The sequence below is a fragment of the Vidua chalybeata genome, chromosome 4, assembly GCF_026979565.1.
Source record: "Vidua chalybeata isolate OUT-0048 chromosome 4, bVidCha1 merged haplotype, whole genome shotgun sequence".
Taxonomy (NCBI): Eukaryota; Metazoa; Chordata; class Aves; order Passeriformes; family Viduidae; genus Vidua; species Vidua chalybeata.
This window is the reverse complement of record NC_071533.1, coordinates 19,762,494-19,776,883: the sequence shown is the minus strand read 5'-3', so window position 1 is coordinate 19,776,883 and position 14,390 is coordinate 19,762,494. Positions and strand designations below refer to the sequence as shown.

Here is a 14,390-nt window from a genome sequence, read left to right as displayed (position 1 = left end):
AATGTTCCTCTGATTGCAAATCAGCTCCAAATCATAACAGCTATGCAGACTGCAAATATAAACCTTACACATTTATTCAACAATAGTATTCTTCCAAGTCCAAAAAGCCTCTCATAGAAAAAAAAAATCACAGAGTGTTTGTTACTTTATCAAGAATTCAAATACAAAACACACGTAAGTGTAATAATTTTGGAAAGTTTGTGTTGTCTGGGGGGGTTGTGTGCAGTTTGTTCATTAAAACATCTACACAGTGAGTTAAGAGAATTTTACAAGATAGATACTAAATTATTCACCAGTTATATGTTATTTCCATTAATTTTATTAGCTTTAGTGAATGAATGCTATGAATACACAAAATTATCTCAGGGGCAACAAAATCTGATTTAGGATCTCATTCCCTTCCTGAATGATAAACTGTTGCCTACTCCTCCACTAAAAATTGAATGAACCTAGATAAACATTCCCAAACCTGATTTCCATGTATCAAATCACAAAGCACAATCCTGAGCCTTTCATGGGCTAGCATGCATTTGACTTTAAACCAGAAAAATCTCCTGTTCTAAATGGCAAGCTTCAGGGTCTACAGCTAGTTTTCCAGGCCCTGCCAAATCCTTAATCCAGGGTTCATCTAGTATTGCCTCCAGCATCACACTGGCAAGATAAGAAGGACTGCAAATATAAATGACCTAACAAGTGACCCAACAGAATTTCCATTTCTCACCCCATTACCTTCTTTTTATCAGCCAAAGGGATCAAAGGACTGGAAGAAGCACCCTACCCTGAATTGCTGTAGCCTGGGGAAAAAATTACTGTATTTATTCTGAGTTTATTCTCACATAAGCAAAAGAATACAAACAGGCAGCTTATAGGAAAGCATTCCAGAACTCACACTACAGAATTATTTATGGACACACTGTTTGAGGGACCCACACAGCAAGGGCAAAATTAGTCACTCTAAGAACAAAGCCAGGGCAATTTTCCATTTTTTTTTTCATAAAATATAAGGAAGTACAAACTACCTATGAATCATCTGACCTACAGGATGATCAACTCGAGCTACTGATTTCTATTCACTAGTCATAAATTTAAAGTTCAGTGAATTAGCTGTCCATTAACTGTGTCCCTTAGAAACGTAATCTAAAATTTCCAGTTTTCCTATTGTATGTATTACTTGCATATGCTAACCCAAGAAGATATATGCTACAGCTGCAAAAATATTGCCTGTGCTAAGGACATCTCCCAAGATAAAAGACATGACTGTAATCTTCTAGGGCATAGCAGATATTCAATTAAAGTAATTTACCCTTTTTCTGAGGAAGTACGTTCTTTTACCAATACTGCACAGAAAACTCTTTCCACTTAAGTATTACTCATTCCATGAAGGCCCCTCCTTTATTTAAAAATCAAGTGTAACAAAATACAGACATTAGATCAGCCACACTAGCTCAGATAACCCTCTAACCTGTCTCCATCAATGGTAACTAACTTGCATGTTCCCCTGAACCCTGTCCTTGTGCAGGGAAGAGATCCCAGTATGCAAGCAGAGTACGTTTTACCACCTCTCCCAGCTCTTTCGGAAACACTTGTTAAGAGTCCCGGTGGCCTCTCCACCCTCTCACGCTTCTACTTCCCACCTGCCATCACTGGATATCACAGGAACTCCCTGTAAACCACCTCATTTCTCTGGCACACCTGATCTGTGAAGTAGGATGGGGAAATATAAGAGACTGTGTGTACACATGGAGATGATCCCAGCTCCTGTGACTTTACAATTTCTGCCCAACACAGCACATTTGCAGGCAGAATGACTGGGCAGAGCCCACAGGCAAAGCAAGTGAGTTGGGAGCATAATGAGGGTGCCAAAGGAGCTCTGCTTATAATTCCCTTTGACTCCCTGTCCTTCAATACTGGACTCATCTCTTCCAAGTATCAAAGGCCTTTGAGCATCTGACACACAAGGCTGGCCATGGATGTTATAAAGACAGAGCCAGACTCCTCTTAGTGATGCCCAGGGAATAGAGAAGTGCAAACTGAAATACAAGAAGCCCAAGAAAAAACTTTGTTCTTTTTTTAAACCATAAATCTGGACAAACACCTGGACAGGCTGCCAAGTGAGGCTCTAGAGTCTCTACCCTCAGAGCCACTCTAAATCAAACTACACACATCTCTGGGTGAAGGGATGCCATCCCTGACCCTGATTTGAGCAGAGGTGTTGGACCAGATCATGCCAAAGGTGCCTTCATGCACCAGCGACTCTGTTTCTCTGTTAATATTGATTAACATACTGTGAGAGCTAGCAGGGAGCATTCACGAGATTTTTCACAGGATTGTTTCACCTTGTTAAATCCCTGACCTCTCGCACAGGTTCACAGAATGACAGGCACTGAAGATACATATAAGTATCTTCACCACAAGAGAGTTACTGCTTTGGTGGTGGCACTATAGGTGGTGACAAAGATTTTAGTAGCCCGCATGCACAAACAGAATGAGTGGTTTACTTCAAGAAGACTGCATAACAATCTTGCTGCAGCACTCACCTGTACTCAGAACATGGAAAATATGGTCATGAACAGGAAAGTAAAATGTAAAAGTCATAATAAAAAAGAAAAATAACCAAGCTGCTTTTGCTTGACAAATATATCTATCTATTTAAACTAGATTTATGACTAGGGTATATTTTAACATATTAACAGATATTTCTGTGCAGAAAAAAATCTTTCCCTTCATGTGGAAAAAGAAATCCATTAAAATAATATCAAATCTAAATGATGAGCAGCTTCAGAACAAGCTACCTCTTACATTAACTGAACTAGAAAAACTATTTGGAGGTTGTAGTAAGACTAGCACAAAAGTGTGTTTTGTTAGAAAAATCCATCAACTGCCTGTGCTTTACACTTCTAGTTTTATTCTCAATAAATAGCTATGTTTTTCTAAAAAATATTAAAACAGAAAACTAAACACAATGCATTATAGGGGACACCTACCTATAGTTTTAGAAGTTCAGTGTCCTGTAAATTAGTTCAAACGACACTTAGAGCAAATACTCCTACAAGTCTTCAGAAGAGAAAACATCAGATACCAAATTTGCACTGGTTTTGGATAGGAGAGAATTAAATCTTTTCATATCCGCCTGCTTTTATGGTGCTGTGTTGTGGATTTGTGACCAAATCAGTGTTATCAACACAGCAAGATATGCTTTAGCTATTGCTGAGCAGGGCTTGCACAGTTGCCAAGGCCTTTTCTGCTCCTAACACTGCCCTGCCACTGAAGAGGCTGTGAGTGAGCTAGAATTTGAAGGGGGCACAGTTGGAACAGCTGACCCCACCTGACCAAAGGGATCCAGCCATATGGATGCTGTGTTCAGCAGTTCAAGCTGGGAAGGAAGAAGGAAGGGAGAATGTTTGCACTCATGGCATTTATCCTCTGAAGTATCCACGAGGTGTGACAGAGCCCTGATTCCCAGGGATGGATGGATGGATGGCTGGCTGAATACCTATCCACCCCTGGGAACTACTGAATGAATTCCTTTGTGTGTGCAGCTTTTGCCTTCCCTGTTAAATTGTCCTTATCTCAGCCTGCAAGTTTCCACACTTTTTCCCTTCCACTTCTCCTTCTGCTGCCAGAGGGAGTAAGCCTGTAGCTGAGGGGTGCAGTTAACCCATAAAAGCACAGAAAGAACTAATTCTGTTCTAGTTTTGCTACACAACAAATACATCCCCCCACTGTCATGATGATTCTGGGATTTAAATTTGCTAATAGCTCTACCTTCTGCCTGTATAAATATAACTCAATTCAATTTAAATAATTACTCCAATGTTAGATTAACAGTTTACCTTTTTCTGGGCCATGATTATGTCCTTAAAGAAGAGCATAGAACATCACAGCATAAGCATTAAGCCACATCTAAATTAATTTCTGTTAGTTACTTGATCTCAAGAATTAATTCAAAGTGTTTAACAACCGCAATCTGATTTTCACAAGCCCTTCATTTGTTAAGAAACACACATTACACTACAGACATTAATTTCCCACAGGGTAGTTACCCAAAAATCTTCTAGTTGAGTTGACCTAAAAAATCACAGCCAAAATGCTTAAATCCCTATCTGCCACTTCCATTTTTTTATTATATTAGGATGTGAAAGGCACTTTATCCATACTAAATTAGAAATATAAGACTCAAATCACTAAGTACCTATAGTCAGCAGTTTACTTCTATCTAGATAGCACTGTTCAGCCAAAACAGTCCTGACAGTCCTTGCTTTAAGTGGCTTCCATAGTTTCTTTTCAGAACGGAGCACAACACTGAATTCATCTCAAAAGGGGAAATTTTGTTACTTTAGTATCAATCTAGTAATAAATTAATGCAGTCAAGTCCACTTCTCATGAAGGGTGAACCATTGCCTTACATGGTTTGCTTGAACAGTTCAGTAACAATTGATGTTCCTAAATATTCTCCCTCGAGAAGCCCAGCATAGCAGAGATGAATTTGAATTAAGCCAAAATACCATAATCCAGTGACAGAAAAAGAATAGCACACCTATTTTCATTACGACAAAGTTTTTATGAACACCACAGATACCAGAGATAATACACCCTTACAGCAAGTTAAAAACAGGTTGTAGCTATTCCAAGCGCACATAATATTGCTCGTTGTAAAGAAGGTTGTGCAGAAGACAATAAAGAATTGTGTGCATTTTGCTTACCTACTTCAGATTTGTGTAACAGTCTTGAAAAAGGCTGTTTTGTTTGAGGGGTTTTTCAACCTGAACTGAAGCCCTGAGAACTCCCCCTAACCTTTCATTCACTGCCTTTCCAGGGCAGGCTGTTCAGGCATTAATAATTAATGCAAGTCTGCAGAAGGAGAGCATACCCCACAAGGTTTTCTCAGGCCTTTACAGGTCATGTTTATGGATCACAAAAAAAAAAAAACACATTCAACTCCACTTTCAAATCTACTCCTTGGTCACCCTTTGAAACTCATTCAACTCAAGGATTTTCAATAGCAGCTTCCACCTCAATCCAAAGGATCAAAGACCTGGAAGAAGCACCCTACCCTGAATTGCTGTAGCCTGAGGACAAAAAATACTGTATTTATTCTCATATAAGCACCACCTCATGTATTAGCCACACACTGCATAAAAATCACAGCTTCCAGAAGGTCAATGTTAAAGTAACCTCAAGCAAATATGAAAATTACTTGAATTCTCTCTAGACTAGCAGCCAACCTAGTCTGATTCATACTCTGAGCTTAATCACGCATCATCAAAATATCATACAACTCAACATAAGCAAGAGGAACATAAAAAAAAAACATCTTAGCCCTTATTCATGTACATTCACTGAAGTCCATGGGGGTACAGGATCCTGCTGTTTCTGTCACGATGTAGCAACTGGATTAAAACCGGTGCTTGATAATAACTAAGAGTGCTCAGGTAACATTAAAAATAAAGTTATCTGTGAGAAGCAATAAGCACACTTTCATGAGCTACAGATTTGGGTACGGCCTGGTAAGGTACAATATCAAACACAGGAAGAGATTTGAATACAGTGGTTTGGATAATAGCTCCATCACTGTATGTACCATTTCTGAAGTATACTAGAAGCCTGACTATTAACTACTAAGCCACCCCAAATCACTTAGGTAACAAAACTGAGGTGGAGTTACATACACACAATATCCAGGACACCAGCCAAAATTTAGATCCCACATACTAATTGGATAATTACCACAGATGTTCTGGCCATAACACACTTTCATTAGAGACATCTGCTTTGACTTTCTGCTCCCTCCAGACACACTAGGAGTCTCAAATATTTGCAGTTAATCTCTCTTTTGCAAGCATATTTCTGTGTCAATCATTTACCTTTATTCTATATTCCCAAAATGTCAGATGGCCCTCTCTATACTAAATTAGTAATTATTTTTTTTTTAATGTTTAACTAACATACTCAACTAATTCCATTATCAAATTGAATTCCTGCCCATGAAATACTAATACTGCCCTGTATTCTGACACTCTGTTTTGCATTCACTGTTCCTAATTTATGTTGTACATAAACATTTACTGAGATACTTGGTACTTGGAGCATCCCCACTTAACAAGCATAGGACAAGCACGAGAAAAGGGGGATTTTCGCTAAGCATCAGCACTGGATAGATAAGCAAAAAAAAAGCTCAGTAAAAACCTTAGTAATATAGTACATCATGCATCTTGAAAAATTATCTTTAGGCAAGGCAAAAAATTAAACTGAAAATCTACAAAGGAAATGAAGCAAATTTTGAGGTAACTGCAGTTATCCAAGTGCATGATAGGCAGCATGGGAGAAAACATGAATACAATTATTTGACAGCTTGGCAACAGGGTCACTGTTAAAGCTGAGAAGAAAAAGGCAGGGATGTCCTCAGGCCTCAAAAGTCCCTGGTTTTATAACTAATATATAGGAACCACAGGAAAGATGCAAAGAAAGAAATGGCACAGCCAAAGCAACAATCCAGAAAAATAAGTTGTGCTGCTCTAATTGGGCTGGCACAGGTCGGCAAGGCTGCTTTGCTCCAGGCAAAGGGAGCTGACGATGCAGCACTGAAGGCAAGCACAAAAGTTTTTACCTGCAAAGGTGAAAAGTTGAAGCTGAATTTAAGAAGCAAGAAACAGGCAACATTTAGAGAAGACTCAAGTGTGAGAAACTGAAGAGAAAACTGTGCTGAAGAGTGCCCAGAGAAACACAGTCCTGCAGTGTTCACCCACTGAGACAAGAAGTTGAAAAATAAGGGTTTTTTAGTTAAGTAGCACATAGGCTGATAGACAGGCATGGGCAAGGGAGCAGTTGTAAAGACAACTATTTTCCTTGTGAAGACTAGCAGAGAGGCAGAAGGGCAGATGTGCAAGAGCCAAGTAAGTGGGCAGTCTTAATCCACTGCACATATGCAGCCATATTTCTAGACAGAGTGAAAACACACGTATGCATACAGCACAGTGTAGCTCATGACTTGGAATTTCGCAGTGTGATCCAGACGCTCCCGCCATTCTCTCAAGTTTTTTTAACTTGAAGTAATGCACAGTTACTTCCATTCATATCACCCTTCATGACTATCTGGTCTTAATGACTTTAATTTGCTAGCACTTAAAAATCACTATCATACATTAAAAAAATTTAACATTTTGTCTCTGTACTGATAAATGTGATATTCGAGATACTCAACTTTCCATATTAGCCAGTACTATGACAAGTGATGGATAATTCTGTTGCTCACACACATCTCACTTTCCCTTAGTTCTAAGTTCTGCTACACATGAAGTCTCTTCTACCTGCTGTTTTGTCTCCTAAACCTCTTACAGAACTTAGAGTGATTTGCTGGTGTGATCTTTTTTTTTTTTTTTTTTTTTTTTAATGGTAAATCTAATTCTCATTGTGTCAACTATCCAGGTTGACATTCTTTTCATTGGTCTTGCAGGACTGCATATTTCAGACCATTCAGGTCTTTTGCCTGTGCTGATTCACATTTCTCTTTCTTTTTGTCTCTCTTACACATTGGAAAAGAAGAACCACCTAGGTAGAAACAGCAGGTGAAGCATAATTTCTACCAACCTTCTGAGCCATAGTTACCTAATCTGTATGTTATGTCAAAAGATTTAAATTTATTAACTCATGAGTTCATTGTTGGAGCATTAGAATGACCAGAGTTTATATACAGTGATACCCATCTCTTTAAATTGCACTACTATCAATACTTCTCATTTGGAAAGGGTCTATTATACTGCACAGGCTAACAACATGAAACTGCTCAAACACATGTCCTGAATTGCAGTGATCGCTCTCCAAAACCATTTCTGGTGAAATGGTGCCCTCTTGTAGCAGGAATCAGCCACAGCAAGAACAGCAGCTTTGTAAACACATAATTGGCAATCCATCTTCAAGCATTTATTTCACATCATTATTTACAATACTATGAAATGGGTATGTTTGCAGAGTTATTTTGAAAGATTTTTTTCTTCCCTAAATTTCATTTACACACAACACTAGTCTTAGCCAGAATATAAATTAGTTTCAGCACCTCACAAGTTAGTTAAGCCCACTCCTAGGGAAAGCAGTGGTCTTGTTTGTAGGTTTGATACATATTCCCAGTATTTAGGAGGTCAATCTATCCAAGCTTTTACCTTTCATCTTCGAAACAAGAACAGACAATTATGCAAGAATTTTCTGCTGACCAAGATGTTTAACATAAAGAACAATTTCTCAGATGCTGGTTTTTTTTTTTTTTTTACTTCCTGCCTCCAGTGAAAAATCTCGCACCTCTTCAGTGAGACTTTCTGGCTCCTCACTCCCAGTCCCTCAGCAGAAGCAGTTCACACTGCCTGCCAACAAGAAAAAGATCACAAACAGGGGCAAAGATACAGGTAGACAGTTTCTTCAGCTTCACAAGACATCTGGGTGATGCCAGAAAACCAGCATCCACAGCCATGGCTGCTTGCTCAGCACCTCAGAGCAGAAGTGCACAGCAATGCTGCCCTTGCCACAGGGGCCTCTATTCTCCCCCAGGGATTTTCCACCCCTTAAATGTCTGTGGTTCATTTTTCTCCAGAACTGAAAAAAATAAATACAGCCATGTGACTCATGTTGTCATGAGCCAGCCAGCCGTGTGACTCATGTTGTTCTATCTAGCCACTTAAGAAAGATAAGATTTCTTATAATACTTTGTGTAGTAACACCAATTCTTTACCTAGTATTTATTCTTCATTAGCATCATTCATTGGTAGCCATCTGCTACTGTGGTGTCGAACACAAATTGATTGTGACAAGTATTTTGAAGAGGCATTTTTCCTGTTCAAATACGTATTATTAACATTCAATTTCTTCTTTTTTTTTAATTTTTTATTTTTTATTTTGCTTCCAGAAAACTGTTTTTTTCTTTTGTCTTCCAGTTGTTTCTGGGGAGGAGAAAGTACAGAGGGTGTTTTCAGGTTTGGTTTTGTTTGATTTACTTCCTAAACCTCACTTTTTACTAAAAAAGCTCTATTTTCTTAAGATAGGAAGACAATATCCATATGTACTGGGGGGGAAAGCAGGAATAATTTTACCTTCCCTCATGAGCATGCTCTCTAATCCTGTTTTAGAAGTCTGTGATTGTAATACCAATAAGCATAAACAAAACATGTTGATATGGGGACAATCTTGCTAATGGCAGTGGGGGAAAAAAGCTCAAATTTCATAAACAAAACACAAAGAAGGGATCAGATTACCACCTAATCCCATCCACACTTCGCCAACTTCCTGCTGTGCCTGGATTATCACCTTCCCATTGCCATCATTAATATGGAGCTAAACAGAAGGAAGTGCAATAGCATCAGTGTAGCCTAGTATTTAAATAAACACAGATCTGCCTAACAGCTTGGGTCTAAGAACCCAAAAAAAGGTTCACAGGCCTGAGCCAGGATTAATCAGTATTTTAGGGCATGAATTCCATTTGCATAATGCTTTGTATACCCACGTGAAACAGCATCTTTAAATATAATCATGTTCTTTCTAGCTTGGAAAAATTACATGTTATTCACTGATATTTGCATGCAAACTTCCTGCAAAAACAGAAAAACATTAAAAGCTCCAAACACAACCAAATTACTAACACATGTCAGCAAGAAACTCTTCCCAGAAAGTACACAAACTTTTTCACAGCACCACACCCTGCAAAAAATTACTTTTAATAGCTGAAGCTGAGCCTGGATCACATTTGGGAAGCCTGAGACAGCTCCTGCCCTCCTTATTAATGTTGTGAGGTCACTGCTTCTCACTATAGCTACACCAACCAGAGAAAAACAAACTTATGGATGTGGGAATAAAACTCACCATGCTGTTCATTTTAGAAGAGGACGAGCTTGCTCTCTGCTTCCTTAGGCTGTTAAGCTCTTCTGCATTTCCATCCTTCGGTTTTATGATTAGCCGGCTGCTCCCAGCAGTGCCTTCTGAAGAGGACCTCAGTCGTTTCTCAACAAATCTGCCTTCCCTGTATGGACTGAGGCTGTTGGCAAGATCAACTACAAAGAGAGAAACAATCAGCAATTGTTACAGGCAAGTGCTTTCTACAAGTATTTTCTTAATGAGAACACTGCTTTGCCTGAAATAATTACACTGAAATCCCATGAGAAATGTTCTGTGGAAAGCAGACCGTGCTTACCTAGACCAAGGTATCACCTGGACCCCCAGTTCCCTGTTCAGCTCCAATGACAGGCATGCTCAGCACACCACAGCCCAGTCCAGGGCTCCTCATAGAATCCAGAAAGACCCTTTGATCCATCTCTTTCCTTCTCCCTTCATCATAGGACACTCCCAAATTGCTGAAAGTAAAATCTACCAGAGAAACTATCACTTGCCCAGTGGTGCCAACCTACCTTACCCTAGGCCCAAAGGCAAGTCCAGCTTTTGAAGGGCCATGTGACAACTTTGTTACCCTGGCATAACAGGGATGCACATCATTTTCCATTTCTGTTTAGCATTCCTAGTTTAGCCTTACACCTGCACCCTCCATCAGCCTGCAGTCAGTGGGCAAAATCCCAGTCCAGTTAAAACAGTAACACATGGAAAAGAGGAGAAAAAATACATTTTGACATATCAGGGCAAATTTAGAGATGGGGACAGATAAAAGAGTAGTAGTATAATAAATGTCATACATACAGAAAATTTTACCTTCTTTTGCATTTTGCAAGAGAAGAGAGATTTTCTCTAAAGGTTCTCAAAAAAATCCATATCACATAAAAATACATAAAGGTATACTAAGAAATATATGGCACATCCAACCTGCTCATACATCAATGTCACATTCACAATGCTATCTATAATATCAGCTATGAGACCAGGTACAGAAGAGAAAATATCTATTACCAAAGAAAATGCACAGAAGTATTTTGTATTCACATCTAGGTTCAAATACTGTTTTAGAAAACCAAATGTTCAAACCAGTCTGTTTGCAACAGGTATAAGTACTTTATAACCATATCTTGCTGATAGCCATGTAAGCTTTTTCTGTATTTAACTCATTTCATACAGCAGGCTTTTGTCTTATTTTCACTGGTTCCTTTGTACACTTGGGGAATTTCTAATTTGAAATACATTCTTCACAGCACCAGAAAAAAAAAAGTATTTTGAACACCACTAAAAAAACAGAACAATTAATCATCAACTTTTATATAGCGCAGTATTAGCTCTAGTGTTTCTGTGAACAGGAATCCAATTTACAAAAATCTCTCTATCACGATTTCAACTCCCTTTAGCTGTTTTACTGAAATACAGACTAAATATCAAACTGTCAATGCATGAGCTTGAAATGAAGTGGGTATTTCTAAACATGCCTCCAAGCTGCTCACTTGGTGTTCTGCAGTACACTCTTGCAAGACAGATTCAGAAATAAGAGCTTTACAGATGAGACAATGTGGCAAGGAAGACAAACTGAGTGTTCAGGACCAGTAATATAGATAAATGGGAATATTTTTTCCCCCAAAGTGACTGAGTGAAAGTGGAGCCCTCTGCTGAAAGCTAATTCAGTGGATTAATTTGAGTTTCTATTGCCATTTATATACAAGATACCCAAGTAAGCCTAGCAGTGACTAATAATTCAAAAAGCAAGACTGCTTTTGATTGCTTATAATCTACATGTCTAGATAAATATCCAAGTAAAATGATGGGTGTGAATTTATATGAGCTTATACTTACCATCATTCATCATCTAATACAATCACTACAAATGCTGTCTTGTTAACTCTCAAATTTTGCCCCCTCCACATACAGCCTCAGGATTAAGCAAGAAAGCACCAGTCATTGAGCTGTCTCAAGAAAATCAACTGTCAGAGATAAATGTCTTCTGACAGGTGTCCTTCACGCAAGGGCCTGGTGCCTTATTTATCTGTATCTCTATAGATTGGGATTTCTAGGCACAGTCTTTCCACTTAATCTTGTCAGTACTCCAAATTACTCTTCATAAACTACAGACCCAGCGTGAAATTTAGATGGTAATTAACTCCCTCAGTTTCATAGATGCCAAAATGAGAATTTGACATTTATTTCAGATGGAAGCAGAAACAGGATCTCTCATACTTTGACAAAATATCCACTCTGAGCTATTCTATAACATCAGTTGAATAGAGAAAGCAAGACTCTAGAAATATCTAAACCCCGATCAATATAAAGTAATCTGTATTATTTCCCATAATCAGACCACAGGAACATTTGTTTCTCTGGTGATGCTGCCATCCCAATTTATGGAACCCCATGGCTCAAGTCCAAAATAGCCATGTCTCAAGGAATCGTAGCTTCAGCCTCTAACACAAGCTGGGAATTTGCATTCGTAATTCATTTTCTATTAAGCAAAGCATAGCCATGAACAGCACTGATGGGTGTTTGCAAACTCTAAAACACAAACTCAAAAAAAAACACAGACTTTGCCTTTAATTCCTACAGTTCTGGGGGAGGACACAATTTCTACTTTCTGAACTTCATAGTTAGCACTTGCAATTCTAAAAAACACTTTATGACAAAACAGTCATTATAGAAGAAATGAGGCCAGCCCACTCAAAACCCACCAAACTCAAAAATGAAAAGACCATGAAACATACCTTTAGGATGGTTTGATTCATAACCCTGTTGTGTTTTAAAGGACTGAGGTTCAGAACATGGAACAGTGTTAGACCCCACTACAGAAATTGTGTCTCTCATGTGCTTGCATGGAGTGCTTTCATCTCTGCTGCCACTCAAGCCCCATGCCTTTGGAGAAAGTGTCACTGGTTCTTCACTTTGCTGTAACATCAAGGTTTCTAAATGTGCATTTTCTGAGTTATTTTTTTCTATGTGCCTGGCATCATTAATATATAGTCCATTGGCTTGCAACAGTACTTTTGTTTGATTAGCAACTGAGGTTTTGAATAAGGTACTGGATTCTACGCTGCACGAGCTTGCATGACTCACAGGAGATACACCAGCAGAATGGCCAGCACTTTGCACAGTATCTCTCTCCCTTACAGGAGCAGCAGCAGGATTAAAGAAGATTTGAGAGGTAGAGACATCATGGCCAAAATCCTCTGTGAGCAGTGCCCCAGGCCCACTGCTGGGCAGGGCATCAGCCTCTGAAACAGAGTCCTCGGTCAGAGTGATGAAGTCCGAGGGGGTCTGGGCAGCCGTGAGGTCAGCCGAGAGCAGCGGGGACTGCAGGGAGCTGCCCATGCACTCCGTTGTCTCAGCCGAGCATGGAGGAGATGACTTGGCCATCACAGGTTCACTCTCCACATAGGATTTAACTTCCAGCAAGCACCGGGGCTGCTGCACAGAGGAAACCGACTGACTCTCTGGAACTGGTTTGGAAAATCTGTAGTGTGATGAAAAAGATTTGGTGAGAAGTTTTCGTGTGGACTGTTTGACAGAATATCGGCTTCGCTCTTCTGCAAAGCCCGAATCATCACACTCATTCTTCCCAGAGCTTATGCAATTGATAAAGACATTCTTATTAGCTGAGGGCTCCTTTCCCTTTTCAAAATCATCTGTCAAAGACCTTGTTATCTTCTTGTTACGTGAGCTGCCAAAGCCAACTGAATGCCTTCCTCTGCTTTTTATGTGCTCGTCTAAGCTGAGTTTTTGAAAAGTGCTAAGAGAGGACTGGGCACCATTTGAAATGTTAACATTTTGACTTGCTGAGTCAGGCTTCTGCTCACTCCCTTTCTTGTTATGGAAGCTAATGGAAGGAGTGCGGAAAATACTCCGGCGCTTTCCTGTGCTCCCTGAGCTGGAGTTCGTGCTGGATGGGGAGGAGGTGTGGACACCAATGGCATTGGCAGAAGAAGGCGAGGAAGGAAGGGAGTCGTGTCTCCGGCTAACACTTCTCCTGAATATTGGCAAGCGAGATACAAGAGTCGATCGTCTGGATCCCGAGTCCCCCATCAGGGCACAAAAGGTCCGTGGTTCTTCACAGCCAATAAAATAACCTGGGATGAGAGAAAAATAAAGGGGGGGGGAAGAAGATAAATTATTCAGCCTCAAAGATCACTCAAACAGATTTGTCAGTCAGCCTAAATACATGAGATGTCAACATCAATTTGTTGTACACACATTACTGAAGACTTGTAGCATTTCAAATTGATGTTCAATAGCCAGCACTGAAAACTGAGCAAACATGGCTTAAAATACTCTACTGACAAAAGATACAATTTTATATACAGTATTGTACAACAGTATTGTATACTGTTACACTGGGTAACAGTATAAAATCTAAATGCTAAAAGATATACCAATATATCACCCAAATGTCCTTGTTTTTAAGTTCTTCTTATAAACTGTAAGCGCTCTCCAAAGATAGTTGATTTTTCATTTTCTGAGTAGAACAAATCATTATTTTGTATTTCTAAATATTCAGA

The 14,390-nt window shown here is 39.3% G+C and overlaps 1 protein-coding gene across 5 annotated transcripts in view; it reads right to left on the bottom strand.

The window, feature by feature from the left end:
• CCSER1 (coiled-coil serine rich protein 1) overlaps positions 1 to 14,390 on the bottom strand; it is a 603,186-nt gene that overhangs the window by 522,963 nt on the left and 65,833 nt on the right. For all 5 annotated transcript variants that reach the window (XM_053941467.1, XM_053941468.1, XM_053941472.1 and 2 more), the window contains exons 2-3: positions 12,603 to 13,961; positions 9,844 to 10,031 (exon numbers count right to left, since the gene is read on the bottom strand). In XM_053941467.1, coding sequence (XP_053797442.1) covers positions 9,844 to 10,031; positions 12,603 to 13,917 — 1,503 coding nt within the window. In that variant the 5' untranslated portion in view covers positions 13,918 to 13,961. The remainder of the gene's footprint in view (positions 1 to 9,843; positions 10,032 to 12,602; positions 13,962 to 14,390) is intronic.